General features: G+C 40.3%; 1 protein-coding gene across 2 annotated transcripts; it reads left to right on the top strand.

Moving 5' to 3' along the window:
* Nucleotides 1–1,783: 1,783 nt before the first annotated feature.
* ASNS (asparagine synthetase (glutamine-hydrolyzing)) lies at nt 1,784–23,641 on the top strand. Of its 2 annotated transcripts, XM_042966838.1 has the most exons (15): nt 1,784–1,890; nt 5,321–5,396; nt 7,187–7,284; nt 7,818–7,896; nt 10,241–10,512; nt 14,382–14,619; nt 15,534–15,719; nt 15,979–16,080; nt 16,740–16,867; nt 17,928–18,054; nt 20,304–20,410; nt 20,864–20,964; nt 22,261–22,342; nt 22,430–22,585; nt 23,295–23,641. In XM_042966838.1, the coding sequence occupies exons 5-15, from the start codon at nt 10,264–10,266 to the stop codon at nt 23,502–23,504; spliced, it is 1,686 nt and encodes a 561-aa protein (XP_042822772.1). In that variant the 5' UTR covers nt 1,784–1,890; nt 5,321–5,396; nt 7,187–7,284; nt 7,818–7,896; nt 10,241–10,263; the 3' UTR covers nt 23,505–23,641. The 2 variants fall into 2 exon arrangements, with proteins under 2 accessions (XP_042822772.1, XP_007076744.1); XM_007076682.2 differs by lacking the exon at nt 7,818–7,896.
* Nucleotides 23,642–24,390: the final 749 nt, after the last annotated feature.

Below are 24,390 nucleotides of genomic sequence, written 5' to 3'. Positions count from 1 at the left end.
ACTAAGGCTAAGTAACAGATCCTAGGTAACAAATGCAAAAGTATCTAATTTTTCTGGAATCTGGAATTTTCAGAATTTTCCATATTACTGTTGGTTTTTTTTTAATGTTTATTTATTTTTGAGATAGAGAGACACAGAGCATAAGTGAGGGAGGGGCAGAGAAAGAGGGAGACACAGAATCCGAAGCAGGCTCCAGGCTCTAAGCTGTCAGCACAAAGCCTGATGTGGGGCTTAAACCCACAAACCACGAGATCATGACCTGAGCCGAAGTCGGATGCTTAACTGACTGAGCCACCCAGGTGCCCCTCCATATTACTGTTTAACCTGCTGAGTTAAATGTAGGTACCAGGGAAATTTTGATGACATGAGAAGAAAAGTAGAGGATATAGAAGTAAAGATCAGAAGTCCTATCTCAAATTGCATTTCAACACCTGATTTTAAAAAATCATAAGAAATAGGTAGAACAGCAGAGAAATGGAATCAAAAGCTGCTGAGAAGGCCTGTGGCTAACATTTATGGGACAGAACAAGAGATCAAATGGAGGCTCCAGCTATTTTTTGTCTCACTCTGACTCTGTCCTGTGCCTTGAGAGCTCCCCCATGGTGGCATCCTAAACTCCTCCCTGAGTGGGTAAGTTCATGTCCAGTGAAAAGCTCAATGGTTCTGGTTACTGGGATCTAAAGGTGACACTATTGCTGATAATTCATCTGGTGTTTAGGTTAAGGGCTAACAATGTGGCCTGCTTTGGAAGCATTTTCTGTTTTGGGGGGTGGGAGGACGGGCTTATAAATTCGTTGGAATCCTAAGTCAGTGTTACCTAACATGTGAGTCATGGTCTCCTGGGTAGCTTTGGAGTTATGACAGGGGTTGGCAAATCTGAATGGTTTGATAGCATTTTCTATAGACCATAAATATGTCAAACTCATCAACAAACTTTTACAAAGATACATTGGGTTGAATAAAATGCAACTTCATATGGTGTTTTAATATCAATGAAGCTTTTTTATTATTATGTACATTTTAAAATCAATGAATCCCAAAGGGTAGCTATCATTATGTGGCTGGTTATTTTATTACTATATATTTTTTTAATTCTAGAAAATGGATCAATCTACAAAAAAAAAAAAACACCATTGAGAAAAATGAATTTAGTATTTAAAAGAATTTTAAAGAGTTTAACTAATGCTCTCAGGGCTGAACAAATGCAATCTTGTGTTGTCAATTATACTTTTGGGATGGGGAACCAGCCTAAAGGGTTTACTTGACAGAGGAAGATTTTATTTGATTCCTCAGTGACTCAGGTCACAGAACGTTAAATGCTTCCGGGCTGCTTTTAGAGTGAGGTTTCAATAGAGGGGTGGGTAAGATGTGGGAAAATAGGCCACATAATTTAGTTTTCATTTGTGTCTAATAATTAAGAGAACATGTGAATCATTTTCTACTCTAGTTAAATCCGTTGCATCCTCTGTTATATCCTAGATCAATGTATTGGGCAGGGTTCTGATAGGAAGCAGATGTCACACTCCAATTGACACTAATTACAGAAGTGTGGACAGGATTCAAGAAAAGCAAGATGGTTTGGTGCCTCGGGCTAAGCCTAAAGGGGAAGAGGAAGGAGCAGTTCCTGGAATCTGAGGAGACTGTGGTATAGAGAAGGCCATGTGGCAGGAGCTGTGGGATTTAGGAGAGGAGTTCTGTGGGGGTGCAGGAGCCTGGGGAAGAAACACCCCGAGACCTCTCCCTTCTAACCTCTGCGTCTCCCTTTGGACACTTCCATGACAAGAGGAGGGCAAGGGAGCCAGGACACAAAGTGAAGGGACAAAGGATGGAGCGACTCTGGAGGGACAAGTGGAAGATACTCAGCACAACCAACACTACGTAACATATCAGGTATCTGTCTTTTACTACATAAATCGTGGGGGCGGGGGGGGGTAAGGGAAATCGTCTCTGGGTTTTATATGATTATGATTATGATTCAGTTTATGATTATGTGCAGTTGTGATGACTTAATTCAGACTGGCTAAATCCTTCAACTTATCTGAGTCTTAGTTTTACATCTGTACAATGTGGATAGAAGATCTCCTTTCCTAGGTTGTTCTCAGGTTTCAGACATTTTATGTAGATTAGGATGCAGCAAAGTCAGTTTGCTAAAGACTTTAGGGCACTAAGGAACCTTTGAACTGAGTCAGCTGTCATCTTTGCTCTTGCCTGTCAATTACTAAGTGTTCACTACATGTTCTGTGTGGAATTTATATTCTTGGCAGTTTGTAAACTAGTTGGGAATGTAACTTAGGGGGATATCGAACCTGTGTAGTCTATGAGCATTGACTGTTGTCTGTTCTTAGTATGTCTTACACATTTTACTATTTATTTATCTTGGTGCTGATGTGACCAGTAAAATAGACATTTATTTAAGAGTGGTATGAAGCCTTGATAACTTCTTGGGTGTTTTGTTTTATTTTTATCATGGTGCTATGTTTTCTCCATCAAAGGAATACTAAAAACACACTATTTGGTGGGGTGAGGTCAAGAGAGACTTTTTTGTGTGTGATTCTAAAAGGAATCTTGTACTTAAAATAGTAAGAGGGGCGCCTGGGTGGCTCAGTCGGCTAAGCGTCCGACTTCAGCTCAGGTCATGATCTCACGGTCCGTGAGTTCAAGCCCCGCGTCGGGCTCTGGGCTGATGGCTCAGAGCCTGGAGCCTGCTTCCAATTCTGTGTCTCCCTTTCTCTCTGCCCCTCCCCCATTCATGCTCTGTCTCTCTCTGTCTCAAAAATAAATAAACGTTAAAAAAAAATAAAATAAAACAAAATAGTAAGATACATAGGAATAAACCTAACCAAAGATGTAAAAGACCTGTTTTCTGAAAACTATAAAACACTGATAAAATTGAAGACAACATAAAGAAATGGAAGGACATTCCATTCTCCTGGATAGGAAGAACAAATATTGTTAAAATGTCTATACTACCCAAAGCAGTCTACACATTTAATACAATCTTATCAAAATACCAGCAGCATTTTTCACAGAGCTAGAACAAAAAATCGTACAATTTGTATGGGACCACAAAAGACCCCAAATAGCCAAAGCAGTCTTGAAAAAGAAAAGCAAAGCTAGAGGGATCACAATTCTGGACTTGAAGTTATATTTCAAAGCTGTAGTGATCAAGGCAGTATGGTACTGGCACAAAAATGGACATATAGATCAATGGAAAACAATATAAAACCCAGAAATGGACCCACAATTATATAATAGACTAATCTTAAACATAGCAGGAAAGAGTATTCAGTGGGAAAAGGACAGTCTCTTAACAAATGGTGATGGGAAAACTGGATAACAACATGCAGAGGAATGAACCTGGACCAGTTTCTTACACCATATACAAAAATAAATTCAAAATGGACTAAAGACCTAAATGTGAGACATGAAACCATAAAAATCCTAGACAAGAACACAAGCAATAACTTCTTTGACATCAGCCATAGCAATTTCTTTCAAGATAGGTCTCCTGAGGCAAGGGAAACAAAAGTAAAATGAACTATTGGGACTACATCAAAATAAAAAACTTCTGCACAACAAAGGAAACAATCAACAAAATTAAAAGCCATCCTACAGAATGGGAGAAGATATTTGCAAATGACATATTTAGTAATGGGTTAGTACGCAAAATATGTAAAGAAATTATATAATGCCAAAAAACAAATAATCTGATAAAAATGGGCAGAAGACATGAACAGACAGTTCTCCAAAGAAGACATCCAAATGGCCACAGACACATGAAAAGATGCTCACCATTACTTACCATCAGGGAAATGCAAATCAAAACTAGAGTGAGATAGTACCTCACACCTGTCAGAATGGCTAAAATCAACAACACAAGAAATAAAGGTGTTGGTGAGGATGTGGAAAAATTGGAATACTCGTGCACTGTTGGTTGGAATGCAAACTGGTGCAGCCACTGTGTAGAACAGTATGGAGGTTCCTCAAAATGTTAAAAACGGAACTACCTTATGATCCAGCAATACATTACTGAGTAGTTACTCAAAGAATATAAGAACATTAACTCAAAGAAACACATGCACTCCTATGTTTATAGCAGCATTGTTTACAATAGCCAAGATATGGAAGCAGCCCAAGTGTCCATCAACTGATGAATGGATAAGGAAGATGTTGATATATAATGGAATATTATTCAGCCATAAAAAAGTGAAATGTTGCCATCTGCAACAACACTGATGGAGTTAGAATAATGCTAAGCAAAATATGTCAGAGAAAGACAAATACCATATGATTTCAATCATATGTGGAATTTTAAGAACACAAATGTGCAAAGAGAAGAAAATAAGACAAAACAAGAAACAGATTCTTTAAAAAATTCTTTTTAAGTTTATTTATTTATTTTGAGAGAGACAGAGCATTAGTAGGGGAGGGGCAAAGAGAGAGAGAGATGGAGAAAAAGCATCCCAAGCAGTCTCCACATTGTCAGTGCGGAGTCTGACACGGGGCTCAATCCTACAGACTGCAAGATCATGACCTGAGCCAAAATCGAGTCAGATGCTTAACTGACTGAGCCATCCAGGTGCCCCCAAACAGATTCCTAATTATAGAGAACAATTTGGTGGTTACCAGAGGGAAGGTGGATGGGAAGACAGGTGAAGTAGGTGAGGGAGATAAAGGAGTGCCCTTGTCATGATGAGCACAGAGTGATATACGGTAATGTTGAATCACTATATTATATACCTGAAACAAATATAACACTGTAGGTTAACTAACTGGAGTTAAAATGAAAAAAAAAAGGAAAAAATTGGTTTCTGAGGACAAGTCTTTCCCTGTATTGCATAACAAATTGAAGAACCTAGTGGTACCAGTTCAACAATGCCTTTACAGTGGAGAGTCTCAGGGGCACCTGAGTGGCACCTGAGTTGGTTAAGCATCTGACTTCAGCTCAGGTCATGATCTCGCCATTCATGAGTTGAGCCCCGCATCAGGCTCTGAGCCTGGGGCCTGCTTTGGATTCTGTGTCTCCCTCTCTCTCTTCCCTTCTCCTGCTCATCGTGCTCTCTCTTTTAAAAATAAATAAACATTTTAAAAAATTCAAATGGAGAGTCTCCCCTTTCAAACTCTTAGTGCAGATAATACAAATTGCAGGGTAATGCTCCAATATAGGAATGGAGATGAAATCTGGAGAATAAAATTTATTTAATCCTGAATGCAAATCTTTCATGTTTAGCAAAAATAAGAGAGGCTATGTCAGCTCCTTGCTCTCTGTCAGTATCTCTGGTATGACCCAGCCAGCTCTTCTTGTCTATCTATTCTACAGGCAGAATTTGATCAAAAGAGGATGCCCCGTGGACCCAGACAAACCTGATTTCACATCCTGGATCTATAAGTATCAGGTGAGTGAATTTGGGCAATTTACTTCTAACTGGGCCTAACGTAAAAATATACACATTGAGGGGCGCCTGGGTGGCTCAGTCGGTTGAGCGTCCGACTTCAGCTCAGGTCACGATCTCACGGTTCGTGAGTTCGAGCCCCGCGTCAGGCCCTGGGCTGATGGCTCAGAGCCTGGAGCCTGCTTCCGATTCTGTGTCTCCTTCTCTCTCTGCCCCTCCCCCATTCATGCTCTGTCTCTCTCTGTCTCAAAAATAAATAAACATTAAAAAAATTAAAAAAAATATATACACATTGAAAAGTTATTCTGAGCTTCAGCAAGACAGATTGATATTATGGGGATGGAAAAAAAATGTCCTCCTTGGATGCTATGGCTCTAAGAACTCTCATCACTTTAGTGCTTACAATTTCAAGGCTGGAAGGACCCCTGGTAATCTCCACTTTCCTTTCAAAGAGGGAAACCTAAAGAGATTATAAGACATACCCATGGTCATAGAAGTGGTTAGTGGTAAAATTCAGACTGGAACTCCATCCTTTCCTGAAAGTGAAATTGGTCAACAACAAAATGTGATGAGGAATCGAATTGAATTGAATGCAGGTTTTGAGAATCTAGCTAGTGGTATACACTGAGCTGATAGTGAGACTCAAAAGATGAAGTCAACACAACCAGGAAGATGCCAATCTAGTCGAAGGAGAATATAACCACATCACAAAGTTTGATGATGATCCAACACAGAACACAAATACAGCGAGCTATAGATCCAGAGATGGGAGAAATTTAATTATGTCTGAGGTAGAAGACATAATGAAATCTACCTTGTAGTTAATAAAAAGATCGTATCCTTCCAGCTCTTCCTACCTGCCCCATTATTTATTAATAGAGCAAATATTTCTGTATCCATCTTATGTAGTAGATGCTCTCTTTGTAGTTACGGAGAAACTAAAGTACAGGTTTCCCTGTTATTTCAAAGTAGAGTGTTCCTAGGAAACATTTCATAAGCTGAAATGACATAAAATGAAGAAGCAGTTACCATTAATTTACATGAAAAATTTGAGTTTTCTCAGACGCAAAAAATAACCTCTGCTAGGCCTTTCTGATACCTAGGGCACATCCTGCTAATGCATGCACAAAATACAGACAAAGCGCAGATGCTCAGAGACAGTGTTCAAAGCCATGGCGCCTCGACGCAGAGTGTAGTCCTGGGTAAGGAACTTGGCAGTGCCACTCGCTTGCTGCCTCCTTAAATGGCCGGCTACGAAATCAATACGGAACGCTATTTTCATTTCTCACCTTTTCCCCTAAAAGCAAACATCCTCTTCGGATTTCTTTCAGTTAGCAAAAACTCAATGAATTAGTACCACATGAGGTACTAATGTGGGTCTTCTGTAAAAGCAAAGTGGCATAACATGAACTTTCGAAAAGCGGGGGATACCTGTACTCCTAATAATTTTGCAGTTAAGGATCTGCAGGGAGATGTGCTGTAGGGGGGACACGGCCATCAATTTGGTGTTGATTTCCCCAAGAACAAACCAAGTGCAGAAGGCCCCCTAATTGTCAGGACAGCGGGTAAGATAACCCTCAGTGTCAGTGGGGCACCTGGCTAGACCTCTGAGGCAATCCTTCAGCAGGTGCACTAACACTTTAAGGAGCTGGAACGCAGCAATTCCTCCTCTAGTTCTCTGCTCCTCCTCCGCCCTCCCCCCTCCTTGCCTCCAAGGTCTCGCATTGTGGGCCACGCCCCTACGCGCTGGTTGGCCCTCACAAACATGATGAAACTTCCCGCACGCATTACAGGAGCTAGGCCGGTATAAAGTGAGAGGACGCCCGGCCGCCCCGCCCGCCAGCTGCAGCCCCTACCTGGCACCTTGGTCACTCCACCCGCTGGATCCCAGGTAAGCCAGGCCCTGCTGCGGGGTGCAGCGTCCTTCCAGGGTACCCTGGGCCGCCCCGGAAGGGGGAGGGGAAGGAGAAGGAGAAGGAGGAGGATGCGCGCAGTCTGGCTAGCACACTGGTGGGCAGAGGCTGATCCGGGCGCAGGAGGGCTCTGCGGCTCCCACCCGTAAAGGGGGCGGGGCCGATTGTTGCGCACCTGGGAGCCGGCTGCGGGGTAAAGACCCCAGTCTGGCCCTGCAGAGGTTGGGATCAAGTGGAAGGCAGAGGGGAGGCCGGGTTGCAGCCCACGTTGGCCCTTGTAAATTTTACTGTTTTTAAAAATTACGTTGCATCGAAGCCTGTGGAAAATTTTGCAGTCCGGGGGCCCTGCTGCAGACTGGCCAGAGGGTGCACGTGGCTGGGGTGCAGTCGGAGTTTCGGGACACACAATCGCTTGGTCCTGGTCTCAAGTCTGTAGGTCCAAGCCTAAGGGTCTGTACTTAGCCCCTCACCACTGGTCCCTCCATCTCCCTCTCCCTGCCCCACCCCCCAGCCAGACTGCAAGACTCAACAAGTGACTTAATGAGCAAATCCTGCCTAGAAGACAACTGTTCAGGGCGACAGGCGGCACGGTATGCGAAAAAGCAAATGAATGAACATGCCTTTCTCAGTGGATATCTGTCTGTTCTGTAGGGCTGGTTGCAGATTAATGTTACTATTTTGAATAAAAGGACAGTTTTCTTCTGGGCCCTTGGCCTACATTATTTCTTCTTCCTGGGTACTTGAGTAACAATTTAACAGGACTCCTAACTCTTTTTTTTTCCCCATTGATTGGCCACGTTCCTATAAGATTACTTAGAAGTAATTTAGGTCTTGGACCTGTCCAGGAGTTGGTTGCTGATATCTTAAGGTAAAAATAAAACGAGATGGTGAAATTGAAGTGGTTGGTAAATAGCATAGAAATTAAATGCATTGGATCAGCACAAATTCAGTACACATGTAACTGTTTTGAGAACTTCAAAGGCAGACTAGTCCGAATCAAGGTCTGGGGTAAGTATAAAATACGCCAGATGTTAACTTCAGTAGAGAAAAGCAATATAAAATATCTTGTCGATAACTTTTATGCCTGATTACCTGTCAAAATACTATCTTTTAGTACATTGTGTTAAAATAGATTTAAAAACTTCCCATTTTCTCATGACTTTTTTAATGGAGCCACCAGCATATTGAAAATTACATATGTAGCTCACATTTCTACTGGACAGCACTGCCCTAGAAGTTTATGAGGAAATAGGGAAAATTACTGGGAGCGGTAACAGCAGTTGGAAAAAGCATTGCAAATAGGACCTTTGCAAGTGAGACTGATTCCAACAAAAATAGATAACAGTTTTAACTCGCTATTTCCTGCTGGAGAAGTGTGCTTCACTAATATGTGTTGCCCGTCTTTCCCCTCTAATTTAGTGCTTAGTGTGTGTTTCCTATAACAGGCTTAATAATGGGATTCACTAAGCAGCATTAGGAAGACTTAGGGAAATGATTCACTAATGACGACCTCTTGTGATTTTCAAAGTACTGTCTCAGCCCATTTTTCATTGGTATGGAGTCAAAGATAGATGGCTTATCAGTAGTCCTCTCACCTCAATCTAAGTGAATTTCCCCCTAAATCTCAAATATCTCATTAGAGGGTATTTGCCAGGTTCATGGGAGGGACTGCATAGAACATGTGCTGCTTCATTTCCAAGTTGTTGGAATCACTATCATTTTTTATTAATTTGATATGGTCTCATTAAAAGGCCAAACAAAGGTTTGGTTCATTTAGCTGTGCATGTCCTCAGAGGATTGCTCAAAGTGATTGATGTAACTTGAAAAAATATATGTATTATATGTATATTTTATATAGTATATTTATATTATATATATATTATATATATATTATATATGTTTATATATGATTTTTGTTTCAAATTAGGCATTCACTGCAAATTTGCATTAAAAAAAACCCAAATAGTTCCAAGTTATTTTGGTAAAATAGCTGTTTTGAGTTGGCAGCATCTAAATAAAAAGCCTTTATTTCACAATTGAGAATATAAAATTGCAAAGTAACATTCACAGGAATTATTTGTTTGCTTCTTGGCCTGTAGGGATGGCCAGCTTGTTTTTCAGAGATGTTCTTGCTGTTCATATCCCACCTATTTTGCTTTCTTATGGACCAAAGCAGCTTTGAGACAAAAGTATTTGAGGACATTTTTGTCATTTAGGACATTTTGATGGTGAACATTATGTATCTCTGTCAACTTAAAAATTTCTTTTTGTAATCGATCCAGGGTATCTAATGTCAGATAACATGCCTTTTGTCCCTTTAGAATTTCTTTTATCACATTTGAATAAATCACTTAGAGGTAAACTAGAAGTTGTGAAATGCTTGTAATAGCTATGTATCTTAACATTACAAGAGCAGTATGTGTGATCTTTCTTACCTGCTATACTCTATGTGCAGTTAGTACAGGTAAAGAGAGGACATTTAATTGTCAGGAGTCCTGAGAGGGGACTGTAGTAGTAATCTGGGGAGTCTATTGGATTTTTGAGGGCTTCTGACATTCTGGGATGGAGAGAATGGGACAGGGATCTCTCACTAGGTTGGAGCCAGCCTGCATGTATATCTGTATCTTGGAAGTAAACCTAGAATGTGGCCTGACTACCCCGGCTAAGGTGAGCCAAGTTCTAAGGTGAGAGAGATGCAGGCATTGACGGGGTGCTAAACTGCTTTAGCCGGCTGGATGTGAAGGTCATGCATCTTTTCTGAATACTTGTAAATCAATTAAATCAGTCTCAACTCCTGTGTGCCTGCCAGCCTAATGCTATAGATCAGATGGTTTAAATATCAGTCTTTGAAGTAGTTTATGCCAGTTTTTGGAATCAAGATTTAATACAGACTTGGATATTGAATATTCAACTGGTCTGCTTTTCTCTCCATAGAGAGCCCCTAGCTCCATTGCACCATGTGTGGGATTTGGGCCCTCTTTGGCAGTGATGATTGCCTTTCTGTTCAGTGCCTGAGTGCTATGAAGATTGCACACAGGGGTCCAGATGCATTTCGCTTTGAGAATGTCAATGGATACACCAACTGCTGCTTTGGATTTCATCGGTTGGCAGTGGTTGACCAGCTGTTTGGAATGCAGCCAATCCGAGTGAAGAAATATCCTTATTTGTGGCTTTGTTACAACGGTGAAATCTACAACCACAAGAAGGTAAATAAACCAGAAGATATCTGGATGTGATTAAACCTCAGGGCTAGTTGGTTATAATAATTTTATATATTTTGTATAAAGCTTTTTACTTTTCACACAGTTTCCATGTTCATTACCTCATTTGCTCCAGTTCTAAAGATAGATAGGGCACAGATGCACAAGGAGTTCAAATGGCCTGGTCACAAAAAAAAAAAGAGAAAATGAAGATTATAATTCTTTAACTCTTAGAATTTTTTTTCCTGTCATGAATTTGAATATTAATTAGAGCCTGTGTTTGGTACTGGGGATACAGTAGTAAGTATGAGACATAGGTCTGCACTCTGATGGAGTTTATTCCATTAAAAATCAAAAAAGACAAAAAATCCTTGTACATAGGATAGATATTCTGGACAAAAAAAAAAATAATATGGGAGATCCAATGTCAGCAAGGGTGGTCAGAGAAGGTCTTTTGAGGAACTGACACTTGAACTGAGACCTAATGGATAATGATCAACTAGTGGGGCTGGGAACAGCATTTCATGCTGGGGGAATAGCATGTGTAGAAGCCCCGAGGTAGGAAGCAGCCCTGGGATTGTCAGATGTGATCAAGGGGTAGGTAGGTGGGCAGGGCATGACCAGATCAAGCAGGACTTGGCAAGGAGTTGGAATATCATTCTAAGAGTAGGGAGACTGGAGGACTTTAGGGCAGGTATGGAATTTAATAGTTTGGAGGTAATCATACTGGTAGCTTTTATATAATGCTGCCCTTATGACATTTATTGCTACTGTGTACTGACTGCACTTAAACAGAGCCACAGGACAGAAGAGTGCAAGGAGTGATTTTTTTAGCAGCATTAAAATTGGAACAGCTTTCTAATCTGGTGAAAGCTTACTCAGGATGAGAGTGGTGAGGGGGTGGAAATTCTGACCCCAGGGAGCCAAACTGGCTAAGAACCTTCCAATCTGGAATTATTTGGCTAGTGTTTCATAAATTTTTTAATGCAAAATTTCCAAGTTATTTTTTGTTTGCCACCCTCCTCCCCAACTTGTAATTTTGAAAATTTAAAACATATAAAAAAGAACAAAAAAGAAGAACAAACCAAAAAAAAAAAAAAATAGAACAAATAGAACCTAGGTTATTTAATTGTTAATGTTTTGCCGTATTTGTTCTATTTCTTTCTGTATATACACCTAGGCATTTAATTTTGGGCTGAATCATTTTAGAGTATAATGCAGATATCGTGACACTTTACTCCTAAATATGCAAGCATTTACCTCTTAAAAATTAGGGCCTTCCTCTACCTAATACCAATACTATTAAACCCAAGAATCAATAAAATCCTCTAATATTGAGTTCAAATTAAATTTCTGCAAGTGTCACAAAAATGTCTTTGTAGCTGCTTTGTTTTGTTGAAGCCTGATAGCATTCATACTTCATACATTTAGTTGTTAGGTTCCTTGGTATTTTTTGAGTCTTGATATACATCTGTCATTCATGGGGAGGTATTTATATTCTAGCCACCATTAGGACATTTTTATCTCTGGACAATAGCTTTTACCATTGTGTGTCATCTCCTTATAAGATTACTTTTAATAATAGGCTTCTCATTTGAAAAGTTTTTATGGTTATTCAGCAGATTCCTTTCAGACATTTATTAAGAGTATATAGGCATGATTTTTCTAGGTGCTTGGAGATGAAATGGTGAACACGAAAAGTAAGAATGGAATTTCAAGCTAGTGAGAGTACAGGAGGTACTTACAGGAGGTAAGACTTCTTTCTTACCAAGCCAAGTTAGTGCCATACACACGAGAATGCTAGGTTGTATTATGGCAATATTAACCTTTCACCTTAAATCAGATAGGAAATACCTTGTGTAACTTGAACAACATTGCTGCTTTCATATATTTTGTTGAAAAGTTACAAAATAGTAAATATTTCACAAGTATTTTTATTCTAAATTACCAAATATATTGTATTTTCAAAAGCATAGAAATTCCATTGCATCTACCAATCATCTAAGCTTCTGTTGCGTGAGCGGCCAGAAATCTGTTGATGAGGAGGATGGCCATTTTACATCTGTATAAAGGACACTGCAACATAAGCTCCAAAGCCCCTCCTTTTTTTTTTTTTTTTTTTTTTTGGATGAAAAAAATTTACCTCTAATAAAATCCAGCTAGAGATGTGCTGGGTGTGGAGGAAGAATAAATGAAGGAGAGGAGGAATCTGAGTAAAGGCTGGGGCAGAGAGGAGGCTCTCTCTCTACAGGGATCATCAGGGGCTTGCAACCAGCAAGTCAAGTGGCAGTGTGATTTCTGGATGGTGGCAGGATACAGGGACTTTTATCTAACTACAGCTTTTTTTTTTTTTTAAGTTTATTTATTTTGAGAGGGGAGGGTGGGGTAGAGAGAGAGAGAGAATTCCAAGCAGGCTCTGCAATGTCAGTGCAGAGCCCAATGTGGGGCTCGAACTCACAAACTCTGAGATCATGACTTGAGCTGAAATCAAAAGTTGGACACTTAACTGACTGAACCACCCAGATGCCCTCTAAGTGCAGCTTTTACCTAAGTGTGGTTTCAGGAGAGTGCAAAGTGGAACGTGGGAATCATTAACCAGTAAGTTACCTGCAAGATTTAGCCAAAGAGCAGTGATGACAGTAGTGGAGGATAGATTTGGGAAGCTGTTGCTTACTGAAATCACTGAATGCTTTGGAGGGTATATTTATTCTTCCGATATGTAAGTGCAAAAAGGCAAGCAAAAGACCGCTTCCAAACCCCACCTGCTAGTGACAGGATCTCCCCTGATCTCTCTCAGAGGAGGGAGAGGTCAACAGGAAGTGGCTTTATAGTCACTCAAGGCAGCCAGAGCCCATGGTTTGGGTTATTCTGTGAGTGCTAATAGAAGTTTCACAAGTGATAGAGTGAGTGTGATTGTGAAGCATGTTTATAGGTCATCCATATACAGACATATAGATTTACTTTGTGAATTTTAAAAACATGTTCTGAATGTTTAAACTTAACCAGGATTTCCCCGTGATTTTGTTTATAGGAACCTCTTCTCTCTCCATGGTCAGTCAAAAATAGGAGTAAGCACAAAGAAAGAGCAACTCCAAGGATTTCTCCCCCTCACAGTTGGCCAGTGGTGATGGAGAGCCAGAGCCCGGTGTAATGTAATCAGGCCCTCTCCCTCTGTGCTGAGTGGTCATGATGGTCACTTTGCTGAGCCCGTGGGGCATGCGGACTACTAAAGCTCCCCTGTCATTTTCTCTATCAGTAAGAAGTAGTTTAATGCCACTGCAATGGTGGGAAGACTGAATATTCTAGGCTTCCCCCGGGGGGCCATCAGCTTTATCTGGACCATGTGTCTTCATCATTGTGATGGAGCCATTCATCAGGGAATAGTACCAACTGTGTGTGTCCTTTTACTTTCCATTTTCATAGGCAGGTCTTTGAGACTGAAATGGAAAAACCTCAGCTGATCCTATATTCCCAAACCAAAATATTACAGTTGGGGAAGACACATTTTTACTGTCATTGCAACCTCTTTGCTTAACTGACATACAGATGTAAACATACATGTATTATAGACATAGGACATGTATAATGGGCATTCCTATCCTTCCTGATATGTATGACTGTTTTGCTACATTGCCTCTGCTTTTCATTTATCAGAATGCAACTAAAATGTGCACATTTAGCTTTATGCTGTAAAGAATGAGCAGAATTGTGAGTTCAAACGAGTTGTATTTTGATAATGCAATGATTCTTCTAAATAACTAAGGTGCGTGATTATCGAACATAGAAATGTTGAAGCAACTTTGCAACAAAAAATTATTAGTGGATGCACAAGGACTGTAACGTTAACATTTTTATTTTGCTATTGCTTTTACAAGATGCAACACCATTTTGAATTTGAATACCAGACCAAAGTGGATGGTGAGATAATCCTTCATCTTTACGACAAAGGAGGAATTGAGCAAACAGTTTGCATGTTGGATGGGGTGTTTGCATTTATTTTGCTGGATACTGCCAATAAGAAAGTGTTCCTGGGCAGAGATACTTATGGAGTCAGGCCTTTGTTTAAAGCCATGACGGAAGATGGATTTTTGGCTGTGTGTTCAGAAGCTAAAGGTAATGATAGAATTTGTCTGTATGTATTCATTATTACTCTGGTTTTGTGTTCTCCTCTTGATCATATTTGCAAATCCTATGCTGGGCAGTCCAGAAGTTTTTGAGTGACTGTTTTTCAATGCTTTTGAATAGCATATCAAAAACTAATCGGTTGATGGTCCTCCCTGCTTGAAACTTTTTAATTAATCCTCATCCCCCATAGGGGTTGTGTAGCTCTCTTGAGGTCCGCTTGCTAGGCAGGAATCTGGGTCCAATCTGATCTTTGAATTCAGTCTGACACAGAAGATGACTGGGCTGACAAACTCAAATTGTGACTCGTAATGAGAATTTAGATAGGCTGTTCCCACTTACAATAAAACACTGGTTTTTAATCAGAGACCATGGTGATGCCAGGTTGTTTACTCCCTGTAAAAACTTTTGAAGAAATTTAGATTATACTGTTTAACACACAGTATATAATAACTAGTTCTGCCATTACCTCATAGTGGGTCATTTTGCTTGTTCAAGGACCAGAAATCATGGCTGTTTCCTTAACATACCTCAGTGATGACAAAGAAATGACTGCCAGGGTATCATAACAGTAGCAATTTCAAGTCCATCTTCTTGCTTAATGTGTCTTTTCTTATAGAAAATAGATTTTCTTGATCTGAAATTCCAGCCAGGGAGAAGAAATTGAATGTTGGGGATCTTCTTATTACTTTGAACTACTAGAAATCAGTGTAACCTTAGGGTACATCTCTGTACCACTGTTCTCTCTCTAGTAAGTAGGTGGTAGCATTTGGGTTCATTCCTCCCTATTTTGCTTATATAATGGATATGTGTTTATATCAAAAAGGGGGAATAAACAGGAATTGAGAGGATAGTAAGTAATGGTGAATTGTATCTTGAGTAAAATTATCATTTTGAATTTGTAGGTCTTGTTAACTTGAAGCACTCCACAACTCCTTTTTTAAAAGTGGAGCCTTTTCTCCCAGGACACTATGAAGTTTTGGATTTAAAGCCGAATGGCAAAGTTGCATCAGTGGAAATGGTCAAATATCATCACTGTAGAGATGAGCCCCTGCATGCGCTCTATGACAATGTGGAGAAACTCTTCCCAGGTAACAAAGCAAACGCCCACCCGCCTGTTCCCCACCTGTCTCTCCCAAAGGGAAAAAAAAGTGCTACTTTCTTGTCATTGGAATGGTTCAAATCAGAAGAGCTCTTTCCTATTTAATTTGGAGGTGGCACATGGGGATTTGGCAAATTCCACCCTGGAGCAGGTGTCATCATGATTGATACATGATTGTCTGCCTTGTTTCAGTAAATAATTCAGCCCAAGATTTTCTGGAACTGTTGATTTGCTTTACGTGTTTATAGGTTTTGAGCTAGAAACTGTGAAGAACAACCTCCGGATACTTTTTGACAATGCCATAAAGAAACGCTTAATGACAGACAGAAGGATTGGCTGCCTTTTATCAGGTGAAGTCTATTAAAAAGCCCAATTATATTAAGCACATATTTAAGTAAATGATTTGTAGCTATCCCTGAGATTTTGACTATAAAATATTTATGATTTAATTTTCCCTCCATTATAGGACAAAAATGTTTTCTGTAAGCTGCATTTAATATTCATGGCAATAGAGCAGCTTCAGGTTACATTCTAATTATTGGTATGAGTGAGCTAATAAACATTTTTTAGAATTGTGTATGGTGACTTTTGACCAATTCAAGTACTGTAATCATTATGTCAGGTTATGTGTTAGATTTTTCATAATGTTGATTTTCGGTTTATAAAACTTGGGGATTTTTAAATTTTTTTTAAAAATTTTGTTTATTTTGAGAGATAGCGTGTGCAAGTGGGGGAGGGGCAGAGAGAGGGGTAGAGAGAGAATCCAAAGCAGCCTCCATGCTGTCAAGCACAGAGCCCAAAGCACGGGCTCAATCTCACAACTCGCGAGATCATGACCTGAGCCGAAATCAGGAGTTGGACGCGTAACTGCCTAAGCCACCCAGGCGCCCCTAAAAGTTGGGGATTTTAAATAGCAAAACTCTAATCTTGGTGCTTAATGGGATTGTAAATCGTATCTGTTTCTCGTAAGCATGGCATATAGCCAGTGTACTTCCCGTCTTGCTCATAGGGGGCTTAGATTCCAGTTTGGTTGCTGCCACCCTGTTGAAGCAGCTAAAAGAGGCTCAAGTACAGTACCCTCTCCAGACATTTGCGATTGGCATGGAAGACAGTACTGATTTACTCGCTGCTAGAAAGGTAAGACACTGTCCTGCCCATTATGTAATTGGGACAGACATAAGGATAAAAATCTAGCCACTAATTAATGATTCTGTACTTACACTGTATTGACTCAGATAATTGTTTTAAGTTAAATGTATTAAAATAAAATGAAATGCGTTGTTGAGTATCAAGTGTGTCATACACTGTCCTCTGGGTACTTCTACTAAGGCTCATGCAATCCTCATAAAAACCCTGTGATAATAATTCTGTCTTTTTTAAAGTAATGGTATAGTGGTTGTGACTGCATGCTTTGGAGCAGAATGCTGGTTTCAAATCCTACCTCCAACATACGATTCCTCACTTATGTAACGGGAATGACAGTATCTACTATGGGATAGTTTCGAGGTGAAAATGATAAAATTCATGAAGTGCATAGGATAGAGCATAGCCTGTAGTAAGTACTTTGTAAATGTTAGCTGTTTTCATTTCTTATAAAGCACTGTGTTTAGGATTATGGGCAGAGAGGACCTTGTACATACACATTCCGTGTTTGGGAGACTTTGTTCCTACTCTGGCAGAATTTACAGGGAATGGATGAGTGCAGTGTCAAAGCAAGTTGATCAGTGCTAAAAGAATCCAAAACAGCCAAAGAAAAAAGAATGAGGGGAAGGCATTTCCCTTAGGAATAACATCCTGAATGTAACATAAACCATCGATGGAGGGCCAATAGGGGGCCGAGGTTAGAGTGGGGCCATGTTGGACTAGAGCGGGAGGAAGTGGGTGAGGTAACTTAAGTGTGGTGTGGGGAGGGAGGGACACAACTCACTGGAAGCCTGTGGACAGTTAGGTTGAAGTCTTGGAGTGGGAAGAGCTGATGGGCTGTCTACCTCTTGGTCAAGTCAGGGCAGAGACTGGGGGAGGCCAGGAAACCTAACTGGGCTGTGTATGTGGTGACTAGAGAATCATTTCCTCATATTTTGCCTGATTTGTTTTTCACTATTATTAACTTATAATGTGTTGTGACATGACAGTATTCATGTTTCATTTTCAAGGGCAGTGCTTATAACAAGTATATGGATATTTCTTAAATAATCAGGTGGCAAATCACATTGGGAGTGAACACCATGAAGTCCTCTTTAATTCTGAGGAAGGCATTCAGGTCCTGGATGAAGTCATATTTTCCTTGGAAACTTATGATATTACAACAGTACGTGCTTCAGTAGGTAAGGTATTTTACAGTATCTAAAAGATTTTTAATCCTGAAAAGAGTATAAGGTTTAAAAGATTATTTCGAACACAGTTTAAAAAACAATACTTAAGAATGAATGCAAATAAAAATCTTAGGTCAGCAATACTTTAAGACCAGACCATTTAAGAATTCCCCCCATCTTTTTTTTTTTTTTTTTTTTTAATGTTTATTCATTTTTTGAGAGACAGACACAGAGTGTGAGCAGGGGAGGGGCAGAGAGAGAAGGAGACACAGAATCCGAAGCAGGCTCCAGGCCCTGAGCTGTCACCACAGCGCCTGACACGGGGCTTGAACTCACAAACTGTGAGGTCATGACCAGAGCCGATGTTGGACGTTTAACTGACTGAGCCACCCAGGCGCCCCTCCCCCAATCTCTCTTGGAGAGGAATAAACACATAAACTCCCCCATTTATGGTGTCCCTACAGACAGTCCTTTACTTACCATGGTTTGACCTGAACAATTTTCGACTTTATGAGGGTGTGAAAGCAATACACATTCAGCAGAACCCTTACTTTGACTTTTGAATTTGGATCTTTTCCTGGGCTAACGCCATGCAAAGGATTCTCTCTTTCTCTCTCTCTGTCCGTCTCTCTCTCTCTCTCTCTCTCTCTCTCTCTCTCTCTCTCTCTCGATAGTGGGCAGTTGAGCTGCAGTTCCCAGTCAGCCAAGTGATCACAAGGTTGAACAACTGAAAGACTTATAACCATTCTGTACCCACACCCATTCTGGTTTTCACTCTTAGTACAGGGTCAGTAAATTACATAAGATGCTCAGTGCACCATTCATTACCAAGTAGGCTTTGTGGTCTGTGATCCTGCCCAACAGTAGGCTAATGTCAGTGTTCTGAGTACATTTGGGGTAGGCTAGGCTAAGCTATGATGTTCAGTAGGTTAGATGGATTTGATGATGTTTTCAACTTAAGTGGGTTTATCAGGGTGTAAGTCGAGGAAGATCTGTATTTATATTTCTCCAAAGAATAGATGCACATTTCTGCACTCCTCACTCCCCAATTTCTCTGCATATAGTTTCTTGGGCTATATAAGGAAATAGGTCTGTGTTGTAACTAATTTATGTAAGGAATACTCATATATACTTTGGTAACTATTCTATCATATGACTTATCAATCAATAACTTTACTGCCCAGCAAGCAATGCTAGTTTTGTCCTGTGGATATATGGCAAGATCAGAAGTATACTCCAGTGTCGTTGAGCCTCTAATGTACTACTGGCTGAGATATGTCTCTCTTTTAAGAGACTCAGAATCTATCTGATAAGCCTCCATTGCAAAGTTTAGGGCATGAAAATATTACCACAGGGGTGATATTGCCCACAAGAGAACTAAATTGGTTCTTGGAGTGTAAAAAAGAATTTTCTGTATACAGTGGCCTGTGGGCCTCCAAAGGGCCACACCATATAAACAGATTTATAGTATATCCAGTATTCATATTTCATTGAGAAGGCAATTAGGAAAAAATGTCTAAAAAAGTCTTCCTAGATCGGTGATCATGAAAAAAATGATAAAGAACAAATACTGGTTTACATAGATTTGCAGCCGGAACCAATGGCTCTCTTTTAGTAATTTACATAGTATTCTTAACCACCTGTAAAATTTGGTGTTAGGAAATAAAAGCCTAAACTACCAAAACTCCCAACTTTTATTATTTTTGTATGATAATATTGGTATGAAAGTTGTGAATTTGTTTCAGATATTTGTCATTGTTCAGTTTGTCAGAGTTCTAAGGTGGATATTCTTGGTCTAAAAGCATTACAGTTTTAAAACCCATATATAAAATTGTGGAATAAGGGGCACAGTGGCTGTGGCTCAGTCGGTTGAGCGTCTGACTTTGGCTTAGGTCATGATCTTTTGATTCTTAGGTGTGAGCCCTGCATTGGGCTCTGTGCTGACAGCTCGGAACCTGGAGCCTGCTTCAGATTCTGTGTCTCCCTCTCTCTCTCTCTGCCTGTCTCAAAAATAAATAAACATTAAATTTTTTTTAATAAATAGGTAAAATTGTGGAATGATTTTGGGCTGTTTCATTGCAACCGTACAACTTCTGGGTAAAGTATATAAAAATTAGCTTATAGATAAAAGGTCATTATTTTGGAAATTACATTATTAATACAGAGTTCAGAGTAAAACATCATTGTTTCCAAAAGCTAAATACGAGACGTTTTTGGTGGCCAGTTATGTTGACATCAACAATTTCTGTCTGTCTACTAAGGTATGTACTTAGTCTCCAAGTATATTCGGAAGAACACAGATAGTGTGGTGATCTTCTCTGGAGAAGGTTCAGATGAGCTTACGCAGGGTTACATATATTTTCACAAGGTAAGCTTTCTGACATGGAGGGATATTGGTGCTGGGTGAAGAAAAGTGGTTTGCTCTTGTCTGTCTTAACACTTGAGTATCTTGTGACGTATGTGAGGAAAACTGATAGTGTCTGCTTTGTATTTCTTTTGGGGGGGGGGGGAAGAAGTCTTAATGTGAGATAATCTCCATTTTTCAGAACTGGTGAAGCAGGAGAATCGGGAGTCTGACTTTTCTGAATCCCCTGTGGCAGCCTGGTTACTGCCCCGGGCGTCCATTTTATCGCCTGACAGCTACCTGTTTGGTGTGCAGGAAGGCCTGTTTTAGCAAGTAGGGACCCCCTTCCCCAAACTTTGTTTAGCTTTCTGTCTTACCCCCACTAGAGCTGGAATACGGGAAAGAGAAATGAACACTGTTCTGTGTGCACAAGCAAAGCTGTTGGTGTATTTGTAACTTCACCTGTTTATAAAACAGGCTCCTTCTCCTGAAAAAGCCGAGGAGGAGAGCGAGAGGCTTCTGAAGGAACTCTACTTGTTCGACGTTCTCCGGGCAGATCGCACTACTGCTGCCCACGGGTAACTCGGTAGTTTGAGAAGCAATCGTTAAGACAGCCTCAAAAATCAAAAAGCTCAATGGCCAATTTCTTTTTTCAGTTGATTATACGTTTGTGCAAAGTATGCCTTTTTTTTTTTTGAAAGAGAGCATGAGTGTACATGCACACATGAGCAGGGGTGGGGGAGAAAGAGAATCTTAAGTAGGCTCCACGGCCAGCACGGAGCCCAACTTGGGGCTCGATCTCACAGCCATGAGATCATGACCTGAGCCGAAATCAAGAGTCAGACACTTAACCCCCTGGGCCACCCAGGTGCCCCACAAAATATGACTTCGATAGAGAAAACAAAGCTTGTCTCAAAGCACTGTTCTGGCATTGGTGAGGAGACTGTAGGTTGTTTTAGATGGACTTCATCTTTAAAGCACAGCCACACTCTGCTACCATCAGAACAACCGAAAGGGAAGGCAGGTGCTGCTCTTTTTAAGACTTTTTAAGAGAAGTTAAAGCTGACACAACCCCTGTAACAAGTGTTGAGTGCCTACCATGCCTGTTTGATACTGTGGTGACCCTGCGTGGGCACAGGGCAATGAAGAGCTGGGAGGGTTGATTAGATTATAAACAGGTTTCTCTATTTCTGGTTGCCTGAAGTTTTCACTTTTTAGCTAGTCATGTTGGAGAATTCAGAACTCTTACTGTAGGTGATAAACTACATTAAATATTTTAGTTGCTTCCACGAAATCACACTTAGATTAGAAAATAGTCAGATACGGTGTGGGGAAGGAACTGAATCTATGGTTATTCTATCCATTTGCCTTAACTAGAGTCACCAGGATTCAGGAAACACGATGTGGCCTTTGATGAAACACTGTGGAACAGGGGTATATACTGCATGTTGTATGTAAATCATTTAGTAGTAAACAATTCTGAATTCTTTAGTTTTCCATAGGACAAGAGATGGCCTCACCAAGAAAAAACTTTGAGTCAGAAAGGTATAGGAAAAGTATGTTCTTAATGATGAGATCACTCATGTTTCTTACCATTTTCTGCTTTTTGAGATGTGCATTTAATTGTTTACAGAAGGGAAAGTAAAATTGTCCATTTGTTTCACTCTCTGGATGAGGTAATACATATTGTTAGGAGTGAAGATTTTTGCTACTCACGCAGTAGTAAAGAACAGTCAGGAGGACCCTAAAAATGACTTTTAGTCTTAACATTACGTAGAGGCTATAGTTGAATTGCTAAGAAACTCTCAAGGAGAATCTAAAAGGACAGGCACTAAATATCCATTTTGATTTAGATTTTTCTTTTCCCCTTTAAGCCTTGAATTGCGTGTCCCTTTCCTGGATCATCGATTTTCTTCCTATTACTTGTCTCTGCCCCCAGATATGAGAACTCCCAAGGTAGGTGAATCGATGCACGATGAAAACTGTCTATTGCTATTCAATGTATTTGGAATTTTTACTGCCATTCCTTTGTTTTCATGTCAGAATGGGATAGAAAAACATCTCCTGAGAGAGACATTTGAGGACTCCAATCTAATACCTAAAGACATTCTCTGGCGGCCAAAAGAAGCATTCAGTGATGGAATAACCTCGGTTAAGAATTCCTGGTTTAGGATTTTACAGGAATATGTTGAACATCAGGTATAAGGTCTTTAAAAATATTTTCTGGCATAGGACAATTTAGATGTAGAATGGCAATCACTGTTCATTTTGTATTTCATTTAAATGTTTTGTGGCTGTAGGAGAAATTCCTTGTAAACAAGAGTTTTATAAGAATTTCATAACATTTGGGGCACCTGGGTGGCTCACTCAGTTAAGGATCTGACTCTTGGTTTCAGTGCAGGTCATGATCTCATGGTTTGTGAGTTCAAGCCCTGCATCAGGCTTTGTCCTGACAGTGCAGAACCTGCTTAGGATTCTGTCTTCTCTCTCTCTGCCTCTCCCCTGCTCATGTGCTCTCTCAAAATAAGCAAACAAACAAAAAAAGAATTTCATAAGATTTAAGTAGCATGAAGGATTATATAGTAGCATCTAAAATTCAAAGAGCAAGAGAAGAGACTTACCAATCATCACTGACCTTCATTTAACATTTAACACCTGCCGGGTGCCAGACATTAGTCATAAAACACTCAGAGCCACCGTGTATTAAAATTATTCGCAGAAATGTTCCTTGAAAGTTGCTGCAGCTGTGTCTATTGTTTTAGCATTTTCTAAGTGATGGGTGATTCAAAGGGTCTCTTGCACAATTTACAGTCATGCCTTTTTATATCTTTTGTTGTTGGGAAGCCATATTAAATACAAGTGTTTCTATGCCATTTAACAAAACCATTTTGAATTTATATTCTTACAGGTTGATGATACAATGATGGCGACTGCAGCCCAAAAATTTCCCTTCAATACTCCTAAAACTAAGGAAGGCTATTACTACCGTCAAATCTTTGAACGCCACTACCCGGGCCGGGCAGACTGGCTGACCCATTACTGGATGCCCAAGTGGATCAATGCCACGGACCCTTCTGCCCGCACTCTGGCCCATTACAAGTCAGCCGCCAAAGCCTAGGCACTATCTGAGCTATCCAGTGAAAGGAAACATTCCTCCTGTGATGAGTAGGGGGCTTGGGGGCAGGAGGGGGAGCAGTAAGCATTAACCATTCCAGCTTGTTGGGCATGGGAAAAAAATAAAAGTCTTGAATCTGACACAGTGCTATAGTCATTTATATTCATACAGCCCCTTCCTTAGAGGGAGCTAGAAACTGAGCAGCTTTTACTGTATCCCAGGAAGGTAGAAAGTGAGCTTAGGAAAGGAGGAAGCAGCCTGTCATTTGCAGGAGTCCTTGCCTCTTCTTAGCGTGGCCTTTTCACAGCTTCCCTCTCTGTTCTTTTTGTATTCACAGCAGCTGGCGAGGCAGGCTCTGTGGTGCTGAGTCCGTCGTGGACGTCCCTGACAGTCTCTTGTAAGACAGTAATTCATATTTTCATTTTTCCGGTGGAGCCAACACCTCTTCTGGAACTACTATTCTAGATCCGAGATTAGCATATTGTTAGGGTCAGTCAGTAACTATCATAGGCCTTGCAGACCTCTGTTGGAACTGTGTAAAAGCAGCCATAGACAGTATGCGATCAAGTGGCCAGGGCTGTGCTCTGCTCAGAGTTTATAGAAACGGGCTGGGTTTGGCCAGTGGGCCATAGTTGATAGAGCCCTGTTGTACAGAAACAACTCAAGCCAAGCATTTCTGATAAAAGGAAGAAGCATTCTAAACCCAAGAGGGAAAAGAGAAAGTAGAACAAGGAAGCAGTCAATGAACAAGTAAAAGATTCTTGTTTGAATGCATTGGTTGTGTAGGGACCACATTTTGAAATACCCTATAAAGATGAAGTAGTAGGAAGTTTTGATGAGGAAACTGCTCGTGTGTGTGCAGGTCAACATATGAATGTTTGATGGGAAG

The sequence above is a fragment of the Panthera tigris genome, chromosome A2 (genome assembly GCF_018350195.1).
Source record: "Panthera tigris isolate Pti1 chromosome A2, P.tigris_Pti1_mat1.1, whole genome shotgun sequence".
Taxonomy (NCBI): domain Eukaryota; kingdom Metazoa; phylum Chordata; class Mammalia; order Carnivora; family Felidae; genus Panthera; species Panthera tigris.
This window is presented reverse-complemented; position numbering and strand designations above follow the sequence as displayed.